General features: G+C 39.8%; 1 protein-coding gene across 1 annotated transcript; it reads right to left on the bottom strand.

The window, feature by feature from the left end:
• Positions 1–817: 817 nt before the first annotated feature.
• On the bottom strand, positions 818–16,789 carry PCARE (photoreceptor cilium actin regulator). The gene is made up of 2 exons (XM_060754125.2): positions 12,666–16,789; positions 818–3,016 (listed from the first exon to the last, which is right to left on the bottom strand). The coding sequence occupies exons 1-2, from the start codon at positions 16,370–16,372 to the stop codon at positions 2,902–2,904; spliced, it is 3,822 nt and encodes a 1,273-aa protein (XP_060610108.2). The 5' UTR covers positions 16,373–16,789; the 3' UTR covers positions 818–2,901.
• Positions 16,790–17,737: the final 948 nt, after the last annotated feature.

Raw genomic sequence — 17,737 nt, 5'->3', positions numbered from 1 at the left:
AATAAATAAATAAATAAATAAATAAATAATAGAGCAAAATAATAAATGTAATAAAATAGTAATAATAACAGAATCAAATGAAAAATAACCTTGACCCGAGTATAAACCGAGGGGGGCTTTTTCAGCCTAAAAAGGGGGCTGAAAAACCTGGCGTATACTCACGTATATACAGTACTTAACAATAGATTTATTAAGTGTACTTACCAGACTGATCTTCTCAATTCTGGTTTATGGTTCGGCTACTGCTGAAAGCAACAATAGTTTGTTTTCCTGTTGATTGGGACAGAGCATTTGTACTCTCCTTCTCTAACATTCTCTTGTGCAGCAATTAAAACTGGATTCTCACCATTTCTCCTTGTATTAGAGATCACTGGTGTGTTTGTGTGTATGTGTAACTGTTAGGTAGCTTCACTCTGGTTGATATAAGAATAGAGCTCTGCTGTTCACGGCAGCTGCCGTTTGATAAAGAAAGATTGTGGGACTTTTATATTCCTGACAATAGTTCTACAATTGTGAATATGTAAGAACTGTGAATACATGAATGCATAATTCTATGTTACACATCTGTAACTGAAATAGTGAATTCCAGCCTATGTATTTTAGATCTTTAACATCAATACCATATTTGCTGTAGCTCTCATGGTTCAAAAGTAAACAAATACAAATGCAGTCTAAAAGTGTGAGCTTATAAAAAATCATATTTATTGAATCACAAAATTTCTCAGAGTGCATTAAAAACAGTAAATGAATGCAATTCCAAAAACAAAGAAAGTGATTTGGATTCAAAAATATACCAAAATAGAATAAATTGAAGCAGTGTTCACAATATATATGTATAAAGAGCTGTGTAAAACAACCTTTTAAATATTACAATTTTAAAAGCTCCAAACATATAAAACAGATTGGTACAAAAAGGGGAAAACATATGTATTTTGATTACTATTCTCTGAAAACAAGCAAGTAATAAACTACACCGCCTACACATTACAATTTTTCATTACTTGTAAAATCAATCTTCTGCAATGGCCCTCCAAGTATATTAGCTTGCCATAGTCATTATCACCACTGAGTATGTATCCAGCTAGTATGATGCTTGTAAGCCATATATCATAAACAAATCATATACATACAAGTCATATATTTTAATGAAAACACTTTATTCTTTCTTCAACATATCATTCTTAATCATCTCAATATTAATACAATTAATTATGGAAGAGAAGAACAGGATAACAGATGTGTTTTTTATTGTATTCTGAATCCACTCTAAAAACTTTTTAGTGCTTCCAAAAGATCCCACTTTATGTGACACTTTTGCTTTAATTTGAATGAAATTTTATATGCAGATACAGAAGTATGAAAACAATTAATTTATATGGTACTTATTTCATCCACTGGGAGAAAGAAAAACAAAATTTGCAAAAAGAGCCAGATTTAATAGTCATTATAATTAATTAGTATCCACCACTTAATTAACATGATTTGTCATTGGCTATTTATTTCTCATTCCCATTGATGTTACTGAGACCACTGAAAGCTCTGTGCAAATAAGCGGAATACTCAGTTATAATATACTTAGCTATTGCTTGAATTTCATCATTTGTATCCAAAAGACAAAGATAGAGCATTGTAATTTTTCTGTGCAGAAATGTGTTTCACTGGAAAAAAAAATCACAAATCCTAATGGGCTTTTCTGCAGAGAAAATTCTTTTTGCACATTTTTAAAAAAAACTCACGATGTGGGAAATAGTTGCAAAATGTGCAACAAAAGAGTAGCCAGTAGGAAAAAGTTTTTTCTAATTATTTGTTCTAACATACAGGAATAAAATAAGCAAATATTTACAAACCTAATTGTATTGGGCACAAGATCTGTTCTGGGTGTACTGCTTCAATGTGTGATATCTTCCTATACTACAAATGTCTGCTTTACTCACTTTCATTTGCAAATAGAAGCCATTCCTGAGGTCATGAACAGAGTCCACACATTGGGAGAATGATAAGGGCCCCAATTCTGCTTTAACACATACACACTGGTGCAACCAATGACAATATTGTCTTCGAATATTGTTTTATTTTTCTTGTCTTTGCCTCTTTTGCTTAATAACAATAATAATACACTTTATTTATATTCTGGTTTATCTCCTCAGAGGGACACAGAGCAAACTACAGTACACATATAAGGCAAACATTCAATGCCTTTTATACAACAAACAACAACATACAATAAACAGATAAGGTAAAGGCCTTTCCTTTTTATTTCCGGCCTCTGGAGGAGATGCTTAACTCCAGCCATGCGGAAGTGCTCTTGTTCCATTGTCCATGCCGAGGTGCCTGCTGTTCATAGACATCTCAGATCTTTTTGGTGGCCTGTCTGCGTGGGGCGCCCTTTTACCTTCCCAACAAGGTGGTACTTATTGATCTACTTACATTACACGCTTTTGAACTGCTAGGTTGGCAGAAGTTAGGGCTGACAGTCAGGAGCTTATCCCAACTCACGGCTTCAAACTGCTAACCCTCTGGTCAGCAGCTTTTCCTGCAGCAGTTTTTTTCTGGCAGTTAAAATTGAGTGGATGATTGAGTGGATCAGTTGAGTGGATCACTCAAGAAAATCCAATATTTCACTCTGGAGACACTTTCTTGTGGTTCACAAGTTCCCTGCAGCTCACCACATTCTGAATTGTCATTTGGGTCCTGGTTCATACATAGTCTTGTTTGTTTGAGTAGAGAATTGCCCAAACTGAATTTCAGAACTTTCCAATGATCAGAATTCAGTCTAAAAAGGAGACAGTAATGCTCCTAACAATATTGATTATGAGGCATGGCCTCTATATAAGAATGGCTGTATGCAAAGATTGTCAATCCTGAGTTGTAGACTCCACCTCTCAAGCTTACCATCTCCATTCAGTCTTTATGGAGTCCTTGGCCCACAATGTAGAGTTGAGAATGAGGAAATGATTTGCCATCTGGGAAACATGTATTTAGACCTTCCCCGCCTCTTTGAGAGCTATCTTCCAGGCTGTAGAGAGAAAAAGGCAGATGAAGTGTAACTTTTCCAACAATGAAATTATAATTGCAACATGATAATCCATTAAAGATTAGTAGCAGCACACTTTGGACAACCTAAATTGTTTATTACTGTGCAAAGAAGAAACTATGCAGCTTTTAATTTCCTTTTTTTCACACCACTTCAAAGCCTCATTAAAAGAAACCCTGAAGGGGCCAAAAATTATTATCACAAGCCTGAAAAAAATCAGCTAAATTTTGTGCCACAAAAAGAAGACTTCAGTACCAGGTGTGAAACAAGGGTGGGGAGACTTCAGCCCTGAGGGAAGTGTTCACTGGAAAGCAAAACTCCCCAAAACAGAGCTAGTTGCAAATGAGCTTCACCCCGTAAGGGATATACTTTATATACAAATCCACATATGAGTTTCCACAAATCATTGATTCAAAATAATACACAGTTAGAAAATGAGCTGGTTAAAGGCAACCACTTAATACTCATATTTTAAAAGTGAAGTACAACTGCAACTAAGAGGCAAACAATTAATAGTAGACCCCTCATGACAGGTTTTTTTTTAAATAAAAGAATAAGTTATTGTTAAACTAATGCAAGATTAAAACATAAGACTCAAAGTTAAAATTCATGATTAAAACTGACTGGGCAGGCCTGCCAGAAGAGATAAGTCTTTAGATGGTTCTGATAGCTCATTTAGTTGTCAGCTCTCTTCTGGCAGGTCATTCCATAGTCTTCAGGTGACCAATGAAAAGATCCTCTGGGTGACAGTTGCCAGTCGAGTTCTGACAGGCTGGAGTAGCTCCTCCCCAGAGGAGCTAAGTGTTGATTGTATGGGAAAAGACAATCCTGTACGTAACCTGGACCCTACAGGTCCATGTAGAGCTTTAAGGGTCAAATCAACACTTTGTGCTTTGCCCAAAAACTAATTTGCAGCCAGTAGAGTGACTTTAGTATGCGTGTAATATGCTCACCACTGGATGTTCCTGTAACCAATTTGGCTGCCATATTTTGAACAAACTGGAATTTCTGAACTTGGTACAAAGGTAGCCCAATGTAAAGTGCAGTGCAGAAGTCCAACCCTTGAGGTTACCAGCATGTGCACTACCATCTTTAGGTCCTTCAAATCTAAGAAGGGGCGCAGTTGGCATATCAGCTGAAGCTGGTAGTAAGTATTCCTGACTGTTGCGTCTACCTGGGATGACATTTGGAGAGATGGATCCAGGTACACTCCCAATCTGTGAACACAGTCTTTCAAGGGAAGTGTAACCCCATCCAGAACTGGTTGACACACCTCCACCCCCGGATTACAACCTCTGATGGCAAGCATCTGTTTTGTCTGGATCCATGTTCAATGTGATGAGGTTGTTAGACATACAGTGGGTTCTTCATATCAGGACTCCCCCATGGATATAGAAATCTGTAGCTGCTCAAGTCCTGGAAAATATTTGAGTCATAGTTCTTTGAATCCATGGATGTAGAATCTATTAACAGAGAGGGCTTATAAATCAACTAGTATATTCCAATCTAGTATAAAATGTCAAAATCAAGGTTTATCTTTTGGAATTATATATTTTTGAACATATTTGAGCCATAGTTCTTTGAATCTATGGATGTAGAATCTATGAATAAGGATAGGTCTATAAATCAACCAGTATATCCCAATCTACAAGCAAATGTGCATAGATTAGGCTGTATTGAAAAGTCTCTGCATATCTAGATGATTTTTTTTAAAAAATAATGAACTCCTCAGGCAGGCCCATAGCCAGAATTTTGTTTTGGGGGGAGCTGAGTTTGATTCGGGGGTGGGGGGCTGAGTCTGAGTGAAAGAGGGTCTACCCTAGCAAACCTTTTGTATCGTTACCCCAATACCTCCATGCATATGGGATACATTGAGCATGGTGATCAGATCATGATATGAATAACATAACAGTTTAAATAATGTACCAATAAGGCCTTCTCGCAGACCACCATGAGAATTTCGGGGGGGGGGGGTTGCTTTACAATTCCACATGTATCTATGACTTTCTTAACTTGTACAGAATCATAGTGTATGAAGACTTAAATGTGAATGCCCTTTTCCATCAACCAGTGTTTTGCAATTCAGAGAAAATACTGGTGATACAGTGTTCCCTGCTACTTCGCAGTTAGCTTTTTGCAGACTCGCTGTTTCGCGGGTTTTTCCTCCCCCTCAGGAGCCACGAGGAGGAGGAAGAGGAGGAGGGGAGGGGAAACCAGGCACTGGCAAATAGTGGGGCTGGAGGATGCTGGAACCCCAGGAGGCAGCGGGGCCTTGCTCCCTTCGGGCCAGGAGGAGGCGGTGGTGGCAGCGGAAGAGGGTGAGCACAGGCCTCAACTGAGCTGCTACTGGGCCAGGAAGAACTTGCTCAACGGGAAGCCCGTAGCCCAGTTCAGATTAGAAGAAGAGCAAAGGAGAAGAAGAGCACTTGCAGCGGGTGGCAACAGCGCAGCAGCAGGAACTCCCTCTTCCTCTGCCTCTTCCTCCTCCTCTTCCTTGGAGGCCCCTTGGGAAGCCCAGGACAGATGCAAAGAGTGAAGAAGAAGAAGAAGAGAGCCCCCAAGCACTTGCAGCAGTCGGTGACAGCACAGCAGCAGCTACTCCCTCTTCCTCTGCCTCTTTCTCTGAGGAAGAGGAGGAGAAAGAGGCGGAGGAGGAGGGAGTTGCTGCTGCTGCACTGTCGATGCCTACTGAAAGTGCTCAGGGGTGCTCTTCATTTTCTTCTCCTTTGCTCTTCTCCTCATCCGGCCTGGGCTTGAGGCGATTGAGTGTATGGATACTTCTACCCTTTTGAATGCAGAAAAGGTTACATGGTTGTTTAATATACCGCATGCGTCTCACATGGGGTGGGGGTGGGGGGTGGGAACATATGATTGGTTTGTGTAGAAAGATTTTAAATGCTATGTTTTTAGAGTGTAAGAATTTGACCCATGATGTTTTGGTCATGTTAATGGCGGAGGTGACAGCCATTGTAAATAGCCACCCATTGGTGCCCATCACCACAGACTCAGACATTCCACAGCTTCTCACTCCTGCTTCCATTTTGACTCAAAAGACTTCTGAATGGCAGGAGATTATGTACCCTGTCCCCAAAGGGTCTTACAAAGCACTCTGGGGAAAAACTCAAACTCTTGCCAATCTGGAAGGCAGAGTACTTGGCTCAACTCCAGAGTCGCAGAAAGTGGAAAGACTCTAAGCCCAACCTCAAAGTTGGGGACATTGTTTTGCTGAAGGACAAATCCTTACCCTGCTTCAAGTGGCCTTTGGCCAAAGTTTCAGAGACCTTGCCAAGTCCGGACGGATTGGTAAGGAAGGTAAAGCTAAGAGTGTGCCAAAATGGCAATGTTTCTGTGTTGCACAGACTAATTTGTGATATTGTGTTGTTATTGAAGGGGCAATTGTTTATTGCCAAATCAGATTTGTCAATTTTCTAGTGTAGATTTCTCATCATTGAGAAATCTAGGCCAGGGGTGTTCTGGAACGGTTGTTCCAGGGGCTTCAATTTTGTGTTTTGCACTGAGTGTTTGTTCATAGTCCTAAGTTGCAGGTGGCTTCCTTTGGCTGCATTCATAGGGCAAGCCACCTGTCAATAATAGTTAGAATCCATGGTCCCGCCCCTCTCTGGGTTTCTTGGAGGGAAGGGGCCATTTTTCAGTTAGTCTCAGCAAAGGAAGTCAATGCAGAGGATGTATACAGACACCCTCCTGTACAAAGGCTTCGTCCCTTAAGACTTCCCGGGGGAGAACAGTCTTAAGAGCCTCTAAAGATTCCCAAAGGTTCTGGGGAAACAGCCTTACAGCCCTGAGGAATTCCGGAGGGAATAACAGCTCTAATTGTCAAGATCTCCAGCTAAGAGACTACAGGCCTGCTGGTACGTCTGCTCGGTTTTGAGACACAGTTCAGCCGGTAGTGGATTCAAATCAGTCAGGTTTACGTTCACAGTAGCCTGGGAGGAGCTAGAAAGGGGAATTTTCCTTTGAACAAAGTTATTGAAGATAGTGCCTGTTCCCTGTGGACAAGTTTGAGAGAACTGGTTTTTTTTTTTGCCAAGAAAGCTTTACAATTCCTGTTTGTTCATCAATAAAAGACTGTTATATTTAAGCTCAAGCCTCCTAAAGACTGTTTAATGAGGGAAATTTCCTTAAAGGCTCCTTTTTGGGCCCCCTGGCTTCCCGCTGGATTCAAGCCATACATCCTTTCTTAAAAGCACTTCATTTCAGGTCCAGCGGCGACAGAACATCAGTGATTTTCACTTATCATGGTGGTCCTGGAACGTAACACCCACAATAAGTGAGAGAACGCTGTATTTATTTTTGGTTACATGTCAAGATTTAAGGTTCTACTTTTATATAGATCCGGAGATGTGGTGCTTAGGGCCCATTCACACTATATAATTAAAGCGTCAAGCTTCCACTTAGCTGCCATGGTTCCATCTAACTGAATCTTAGGATTAGAAGTTTAGTTAGGGGCATTTATAGTTCTTAGCCAAAGAACTCCTCCAGTATCCCATAGAATTTTGACATGGCGGTTAACAGTAGAACAATAATACTAAATATTTTTGAATGCTTTTAACTTAATTTTGTACAAATGGGCCTAGGGAGTCAATTGTATAAAAGCAATATTAATTTTTAAACAATTAGAAAACATTTAGCACAGGGCTGGACATCATGCAAGCCTCAAGAAATTGCTGGAATACAACTACCAGAACAATTTATCAGAACAGTTAATAGTGAGAAATGTTGGGCAGATGTAGCCCAACAACATCTAGAAGACCGTTATCCCCTCCTTGATCATTGTATCATATAGCAAGGTGAGCTTCTACATGTGTATGCAGAATCAAGCTCCCAGTTAAGTAGGTTCAAGATTGCTGTCCTGCATATGTGGAATAATCATGACACTATATGGGAAAATCCCAATGAGGTCATGATCCCATGGACTCCAGAAAAAAGATCAGGTAGATTTGAGTACCTCTAAAATTGGGTAGGTGAAAGACGTAATGATCAGGTAGAATTGGATCACCAAGACTGCGAGCCTCGGAAATTTACTAAATGAACCAGCATGTATTAAAATATTAAACTACGATTGTTATTGTGCCCTGCTAAGAATAATAAAGGAAGCCTGCTATCTATTCTAAGAGAACTGACTTGGGAGTAAGCTACACTGAACTTTCAAGGGATGGGGGGCACTTCTAAGTACACATTAGGCTTGTAAGAGCCTTCACGTTTAAGGATATTTGCAGAAGAATGGATGGGGAAAGCAATCCCCCCACCCCCTGTGAGTACCTGCAAGCAAGTAAAATTATGAACAACTTGCCTGCCAATGTTGATCCTCTTTAAAAACAATATTAGAGTCCCTGCTGATTCCATACAAATCTATCTGTACTTTGGAGGGATTCAGAAATGAAACTTTGCTTGGGTCCAAATCGCTAAATCAAATCCATGGCCTTGAGTTGCATGAAATATTTGAAGAATATTTCCTCTAAGCTTCTATCCCAGCTGTTACCCAATGGGAAATTCTTTAATCTGATATTCATCAATGGACTAAAATTAACTTTTTTCCCTATTACATATGCACAAATCCTATTATAGATTAGTGGGATTTGTACGAAGAGAGCATTCATGCTGTGAAAAGTGCCCCTCAGGGTTGATTTCCAGCCAAAGGCCAGGCTTGGGAGAGCAAAATAACTCAGTATGTAGCACCCCCTTCCTATTACATGACCAGATGGTTGCTACTCACACAGCTTAAAACACCAAAAGCCCATCCCTTGGGGACTTAAGAAACTACGAGAGACACTGGAATGCTAATTGAGGTTGTGACACATTTCTCTTTTACGAATGCAAGTTAGAAGGAAGAGTGAGCAAGTGCCTAGCAGAAAACTGATATCAGCTTTGTTTACATAACTGGTTATTCTGGGATAACAACCCCGTGCACTTTACTTCAGTCTCCTATTTGCTAACATACTGAAAGGCTGGATCCAATATGCACAGGGCTTTGTTAAAATCAAATATAGAACAAAGCATGGTTAAGATCAGAGGATTTTGATGCCCTCTCTTACTTCCCAGAATAAATGAATAAAGAACAGAACTGCTTTCTCTTTCTCTCTCTTCTCTCTTACAACCAAACTAGCTCAGAATATAACTGGATATTACAAGTACAGTTGTCCCCCTGTAGTAATAGATTCTGCATCCACAAATTTAATCACCCATGGCTTGAATTTTTTTAAAAAAATCCAAAAAGTAAAGCTTAATTTGCCATTTCAAACTGGGGACATTTTTTCTCTATGTCAATGTATATAACGAAACCTGGGCATCCACATTTTTATACACTTGGAGTCCTAGAACCAAACCTCAGTGGACATCAAAGGCCTGCTGTATGGCTGCCAATATAGTCTTGTTTCTTCTCCATCAACCTTACAAAATAATGCATGTTGCGATGCCATGTCCTAAACTGACTTCATTGGCTGCCATTTTCAAAGAAAGGAAAATCCCAGTGCAGTGATACCACCCCATAGATGTTATAGTATTATTCAGCTTTATTGGTGGAAGAGAAGGATGAGATGCAAAAATGCTGTAAAGTACTGAGAGATACAGGGCAAATACTATATGCCTCAGAGGCTGGATCTACTGCATGATTTGGCATGCAGTTTGCGTTCTCACCTGGTGGTACTTTTTTGACCAGTTCAAGTATGCAGAGGCACAGATGAACACATGCTGCCAATGTGAATTAGTGTTTACATCATTTGAACATTCTATTACACAATGTTATGATTAACTAAAGCACAACTGTCTCAAAACTTGAGTGCAAGATCACATTCCATCTCCTTGTTGGAGAATCTTGACTATTATCTCTAAGATTATTTTTTAGATAATAATCTCATATTGACTTGAACAAAACATCTCTGAGTGCTGTTTGTGAAGAGGCGCTCAGTCTAACAGCCACTTTCCACACTGCCACATGCTGACATGAATGCCTTAAGGCTTAAGAGAATATCTAGAAATGGAAGAGTCGCTCCATCATTCTCACCCTTCACATGCCTTTGTGGAACTCTTTTTAACATTCATCATTCCAGTAACTCATGGAAGCGATTGATATTGCACACATATTTTGTACCCAAAATGTGAGAGGGTAAATGCTGAGCTTAGAAAATTGGATTTAAGCAGAAAGCACATAGGTTGAAGCCGTTCATAAGAAAGTAATAGTAGGATGTCACTGTTGATTTCCAGAACAGACTCGTACGGCTTCTCTGGAATGGATGGCTTTAGCATCTTATTACCATATATTCATTTGTTATGAAACTAAATTTCAATTGTGGTGCTTCCTCAGTTAAAATTGGGGTGGGGAACCCCAAGGGGGCAACTTCTTCCAAACCATTTTAGAGGTCAACTGGAAACGTTTTTATTTATTTTCAAAATTCTAGGGTGCTGTGCATCCTAGCAGTTTGTTGAACAATGTATGGTTGGTTAATAAAAAATACAATGTAGAAATAAAGCTAACTAAGATGAATTTGTCTGGGCCAAAAAGTTTTTATCTGTTGGAGAAATGAACAAAACTTCCATCAAAAGTAGCAAAAGGGTCAAAATGAAGGCACTCTCTCCTCCAAAATAAAATCCCCACATGAAGTTTTTGTACAATCTTCAAATTTCTAGCATTGCAAATAGTGAACCATTAAAAATAATTTACCCATAGATTAATTACATTTGCTAGTCTGTATACCCTTGGTAACTTTGATTCTCTGTTTTCATTGGATACTTAAACTGTATTCTTAAATGCAAAGGGATCTTATAGTACATTTGAGACTGTGAGGAAAAGGTTTGTCGATTGGGCCTATATTATCAGATGCATGAAGTGGTTTTGGATAGACGTTTATACCCATGAATGAACAAATATGTATGTGTAAATAATAATAGAAATGCAAAACTTGTGAGTAATAATGTGATAAGTTTGGTTTCAACAATGGTTATTGGGGGATATTCCATATTATAGGTCCCCAGAGCAGCTGTCCTTGAGCCAAAAACAAAACAAAACCCATGCCTCATAAGGAAATTGGAAGAAGAATAAGCAGATTTATACAAACTCCATTGGCATTGACATTTGTTTCCTGGCACACTACACATATTATAACACTAGTTAACATCTCAGCCTCTTGGGGGCTCTCTTCCGTCTTTTATCAAAACTCTTTTCTGGTTCTCAGCCAGTGTCAGACTACATTGCATAGAATCCCTCCACCATTCACTTGGTTGCTTACTCATTTTGGTGATAGGCAATATATTTTCTCCAACTCTCTTCCCCAAAAGCAATCAATTATAACTGAACTTGTCACTTCATCACCATATCTACAAGTTTTGCCTTTCTATTACTATTCACACACATGCCTGCTCATTCATGGGTATAAATGGCTGTCTCTATCAACTTCATTCCATGCATCTGATGAAGTTGACTCCATCTATGAAAGCTTATGCTACAAACTTCTTTCTTTCAATTAGTCTCAAAGGTGCTACAGTATCCTTTTGCATATTGATCCAGACTTAATATGGGTATGTCTTATGTAGTTCTAAATGCTTGACTGAAATTTTAAATTACTGCTCTGCCAGCAAATTGGGGATTGAAGAAAATAATTATTTGAAGTGAGGCAGAATTTTCATTTTGTCTACCCATAGCTATACCCCTCTTTCATCTTTGATCATGAAATCATTATATGTATTTCATACTATTCCTTCAAGAAGTTCAGATAGGGTTCTAGCCCCAGAATTATTTTGTCAAACAGGATACTTGCTAAATGAGGCCACCTAGGCAGCTTCGTAGGTGAGGAGGGATTAGGAAACCCGGATTTCTCACACCCACACGTAATGGCTGACTCACCTTTAATACCATGTGGAAGAAAGCAAGCTGGTCCAAATAGACAGGAGCTGGGAAACCACTAGCCACTATATTTATATTTGTATAAGCATGATGGTGTAGCTGTCTGTCTGTCTCATTAGAGGAAGGATAAACTAATGGTGAGTGCTGTAATGACAGGGAGACTTTTCTTTGATGAGAGAAAACTATCCTTCCAGCTCCTCAGCCTGTAGGACAGCTTTCTTTGGCAATGGAGATGACTTTTTGATTCCTCTGTTGCCACTATGCATTGCTCCTCAATCTGCCTTACAGTTTAACACAGCATTAATTCAGTGTAAGGCACTAAGAGCATTCTTGCCAACTTATCAAGCCTTGGTGTTGGACTTCTTAATCAGTGATGTTATATAGAATGCTACTTCAGGGGGACGGAACAAATCAGAGTAGTAGCATATACCATATATACTCATGTATATGTCACCCATGAATATGTCAAAGGGATGTTTTGTGGTCAAAATTATGGATTTTGATATGACACATATATATGTTGAAGCTATTATGTGGGGAAAGGACTAGCTGCCCTAGCCGCCACTGCCACTTCCCTGCCCAGGCATTAAAGAAGGCCAGAAGTAGTGCCATGGTGGAGAGAGTAGAGAGGGCTGGTGCTTCTTTTATAATCTTGTGATCAAGATGTTCTTGTGATGCAGGTATCAGTGTAACAGGCAAGGTAGTTAACAGTCTCTATCTTAAAACCAGGTGATGCAACTAAATACAAAAACTTTTGAAAAGCACATTTCTTACCTTATTTGGCTAAGCACAGGCTCACCACCAGGTGCAGCAAAAGATGGTATTGGAACTGGGAATCCCGGTCGCCGGTCAGAGAAGCTCCTTTTAACAAAAGGCTGGGGAATGGCAGCACCAAATGCTGATTTTCTCTGCAGGTCCCCATACTGCCTGAGTTGTGCACTGTTTCTCCGTGGAAATGCAGATACTTTAGGGTTGTTTGTAACAGCCTCTGATGTGAAGCCCTGTGGTGACAACACTGGCTTGGCTTCAAATAAAGAGGATGAGGCTAGACAAAATATTGAGTGTGCATTGCTGACAATCTTTGGGGAAGCGAGTTGCTGCTCATCACCAGAGTCAGTATTGTTTTGTAATCCTTTCTGCAACCGAGAGGGAGAAGCAGGTGGGGAAGGTGTAGTTGAGAAAGGAGGTGAGCTTGTCTCTCTGCGATGGGCTGGAGAACTGGACCCTTTCCGTCGGGTTGGAGGGCTCTGCTGTTTACGTAGCACAGGAGGGCTAGAAAGTTTTTGTTGGGTTGGTGGTGAAGGCAGTTTCCTTTGGACTGGGGGGCTTGAAACCCTGTGGTTTGCTGGAGGACTAGGCTGCCGTGAAATAGTAGGTGAAGAAGCCTGACTATTGAGTCTGTGATGTAGTGGTGGGCTCGGGAGCCTTTTCTCACCAGTGGGTGAGGAAGGTGATGTTCTTGCTGGTGACACTCGCCTGACAAAACCTGTTGTTTTCTCACCTTTTCTGAGTGAATCAGGAGAGGTTCGCCTTTGAGCCAAAGCAGAAAATGCATCACTTCCATTCTGTTCTGACATTTCTTCGGGGTTTTGGAGAGGTATTATTTTACATGATTGGTTATACAGTTCTGCAGTTTCTTTCATTTCATTGTCCTTTTCAGATGCTAATAGGGTCTCTTGATAGCAACAAGATGTAGAATCCAACTCCACAGAATGTTTTCTAGGCACGGAATCCACTCCAGCACTTTTGGGTGCTTTGCTGATAATGAGATTAGGATTGTTGAGATTCTTACTTGGTAACAAGTTAATGGGACATAAAGAAGCTTTCATCCGTGGAGAAATGTGAGTTCTTTTCTTTGTGCTGTAATGTTCATTTTTTTGGGCTGTCTTCTTGGCAACATTTGAAGACTTTTTTACTATTCCTCCATCTTCTGAAGATCCTGTTGAATGAGATGAGATGTCCACTAACATTTCAGGAGGAGGTGGGGGCAAATTTTCCACATCACTGGCGTCATCATTATCGTCATCATCAGTATTTTCATTTGTGTCGCTTCCATTTGCAAGTTCAGGTGAACCAGTTGTATCAAAAATAGAGTTTGTTGGACTGCTGTTTTGACAATTTATATCTCCTAATGGTGAAACTCTGTGTTTGTGATTTAAAGGCACAAGCCCTCTAGGAAGAGGGAGATTGGGAGTAATGCTTGGAAGTCCAAACCTTCTGATACATTTTATTGGGCCCAAAGTTCTTAAATTTGCAGGTTTCACAAGGTTATCAGAAGGACAGAAGGTTTCGATTAATGTTTTAACAGATTTACGAGGTGGAGCACAACCAACACTATTTAACTTCTGTGTCCCAGGAGCCTCATTCTCTTTCCTAGACATCTGATCTCGCTTACATTTCCATTCATCAAGTGAAGGAATAATGGCATTTTGATCTTGCCTAAACACAGGCACCTTATCTTGATTTGGCAATATATTGAAGTTTTTGGCAAGTGATGCCTTCAATTTATTAGTAGATGATCTATGAGTAACATGCTCAGAATCTTGCAAGTCAGATGGTTCTTTTAAGTTCAGGTATATCAACTTCTTGTGTGCTTCTTTGTTTCCATTAAGTGTGTAAAACATCTCCAGTCTTTTGTTGAGTCCTTTTTGAGTCCTTTGAAGTTCCAGAAGAGTTGGGTCCTCAGTATGACTTTTGAGAGACTCTTCAGACCTTGATCTTTTTTGTTTAATGTGAGACTTCTGACTCCCAGCTGATGTTCTTGGTCTCAATGGTCCTTTTCCATTTTCATCTTCCATCCATTCCTTCTTCCCAGATTTGCCAGGGACAAATTTGATCTTTTCACTTATGGCATCTTTCATCTTGAGTATAATTTCTTCATTCTCGGGGCTATCTAGTCGTTTGGTAGAAAGCCTTTGTTTGCTATCTGTTGTTGCAGGTAGAGACACTCGTCTTTTAGGGAAAGCATTCTGGTCCTGCTTAGACAGACCTATATTGTCACCTTCTTCTTCAGACAAGGTATTATCATCACTGTTTGTGGAAGATGCATTGGGTGATTCACACACTTTAAAACAGTCACCCTTATTAGGAAAGCCACAGTGTACAGAGCTAAAAGGAGGTTTGATGATGTTTTGAAGTTGGACGTGGTTAACTATATTTTCTGGCATTATGCCTGAAGATGGGATTACATTCTTGGCAAGTGCAGGTGGGTAAAATATATCTTTAAATTGTCTTTCCAGTGCACAGTCATGGGACCTGGTAGTGGCAAACATGGAATTGGATGACCACTGGTTTTCTCCTGTTTTCTTAGTCTGACTTGCAGACAGATGAACATGTGAACAAGAGTCATAATTTGTTTGCATTCCCTGCTTTTCAACAAAGTGCAAGTCCTTGACTGATTCACTATCAATACCTATTCCACTGTCTTCAGAATAAAGAGTCATGTCATCAGGGTGAGGATGAGAGGGTCCAAGTGCAGATGCTTCAAGGAGTTTTATCATCCTGAGCAAGCGTTCATCAAAACCATGTTTGGCTTTCAGTTTTTCTTCTAAATTGCAGCCAGCATTAAAGAAAAAGCTACAAGACTCTTCTAGGGCATCAGAGGTTAAGGAGGCCACAGTTCCATTTAACAGTTGCATTTTGTTTACTGTGTACTGTAACAACTGCTGCAAGAGATCTGGTTGCTCTTTCGGGTCCCCTTTACTCGCTGGCCAAGCTAGATTCCCTCCCACTTCTTTCAATAAACTTTCTCCATCTTGGGCAATTTCTTCCAAGAGATGGTTGATTTCATCAAAACGAAAAAGTAAGAAGCTTACCATTTGTTGCACAATTAATTGTGTTTCAGTGGCCTGGTTGGCCATGCACAAAATGACCTCATATTTGGAAAGGTTTGGGTTCAGATAGCCATAAGCATTCTGATGAGCCTTAACAAGAAGATCTGGGAAATCCACCTTTTTCTCAGCCTCACTTACAGGTAAACAAGATTTTTCTTTAGTTTTGCCATTACGGCCTTGTTTTCCTTGCCTGTTGCTCTTTTGCTTTTTCACTTTCTTTGCATTTGGTTTTTCACCACTTTCATTTTTGTCTTCCAGGGTAAAGTCCTTTTCCCCAGAAGCACACGAGTTTTGTCTTTTGACCTTAATATCCTCTGCCATATGTTTGTCGGAATCTATCAGTTCAGATATGGCTACCTCAGTCTCTGAAACTATCATTTCAGTTTCCTTCTCTTCTTGGTCAAGGTCTGGTAGTGAAGGATCCTCAAATGACGACTGGAAATTAGTATTTCTGTCCTCATCTGATGAATTTTCCAAAATGTGATCTTTAACTCTAGCCTTTCTCTCACATACATCTTCTAAGTCATAGGAAGAGGAGTTTTTGATCAGCGATGGAAGTGAGAAGTTTTCACTTCCTGAATCAATTGGCAGGATACCATGTTTGGCATGATGGCTAGCAATATCGCTACGTGAAGGAGTACAGCCCATTTTGCTCCCACTTCCTAGCTTCCTGCACTACTGAAAAATGTCCAGTTTAATTGGGGAAATGAAATGGAACTTACAGGTTCAGCTGATGTTAGGTGTTGTCATTTCGGTGGAAGTTCTCATCATGAAGAGCCCCAAAATTGAAGAGTTGACTTATTGGCTGTTATACAATTCCATTTTTCTTAGTATATTCCTTAACAAAGGCATGCAGCATAATCTTCTCTTCAACAATCTCCCCTTTAGACACAAACCAGTAATGCAAAAGCTCTGTTGCGTTTCAAATGAACTAGTGGATTAAGTGCACTTGTGTATCTTGCTTCTGCCGTAACAGATGCCAACCCCAAATAAGATGCTAAGCTTATTAGGCTAAGTAGCCTTCAGCTAGCTTGTTGCCTTTGTAACAGGACTTTCTTATTACACTCTGGATTTTACAAATTAGCTTTTTATGCATTGCAATGCATTTTCCCACTGCACCTCATTTTCTCAACCATATTCAGTGCTCTAAAAATCCAAAGTATGAGGCAACTCTTAAGTTACTCTTTTGAAAATGGCAAGATACCAGTGCAGGAATCTGTGGAAGGACAACCATGACCTTGGATGGATAATTCAGCTCAGGAAGGAAACACAATGTGTAGAGTCAAACAAGGTGAGAAATGGAAAAGCCTATTAAGTCGTCCTGTTTCGGGTTTCTCAGTCTTCATTGACCTACAATGTCATCACATTTTGTTCATCCTTGTGATATACATTTATTTTCTTGCAGATTTTATCCAGTGGTTCTTTGACTAGCATATATGACAATCACTTGTAAGTCTTAAGACTTCTTGTATTTTGTTTCTACATTTACTTCTTCAGGTATCTACTTATAAAGAAAAAGACTACCTGATGTAGTTCCGGGTGGTCAGGTGATGTACAAATTACTCATCACGCTTATGGTTTTCAGCATTACGATTGTGTTTGGTAATCTCCTCTGTGCTAAAAGGTTGGATGAACAGAAACAGGTGCATTTGATTAAACTAATTAAAATATCATTTAGGTTATTTTGAATTAGTTCCAAACAACTTTACACCAAGTACAAAAAGGAATGCAATCTGTTTACATATAGACCAGGCGATGAACACTCTTGACAATGTTCACAGCCACACTAGATTGAAGCCCTATTCAGGAATTACTTTACCCAATTGTATTTAACATGCAAATATGGGAGCATTAGCCCCACCCTCTTTTAGTATCATTTATCTCATTCAAGGCAGTGAGTGGGGAAGACAGGTTCTTGCTCACGTGGAGGCTTTCCATGTGAGCGTATATGCTAGGGCATTAAGATTCCTGCTCACGTGGATAACCTCAATGTAAAAAGGAACCTCTTCAGGC

Source organism: Anolis sagrei, chromosome 1, assembly GCF_037176765.1.
Source record: "Anolis sagrei isolate rAnoSag1 chromosome 1, rAnoSag1.mat, whole genome shotgun sequence".
Classification (NCBI taxonomy): Eukaryota; Metazoa; Chordata; class Lepidosauria; order Squamata; family Dactyloidae; genus Anolis; species Anolis sagrei.
This window is presented reverse-complemented; position numbering and strand designations above follow the sequence as displayed.

Bases quoted from the DNA above. Each gene is read 5' to 3' on its own strand.
- PCARE (XM_060754125.2), bottom strand. From the start codon at position 16,372: ATGGGCTGTACTCCTTCACGTAGCGATATTGCTAGCCATCATGCCAAA. The intron at 3,017-12,665 runs GTAAGAAATGTG...TTCTCTCTACAG, and splicing joins CCTGTGCTTAGCCAAATAAG to CCTGGAAGATAGCTCTCAAA.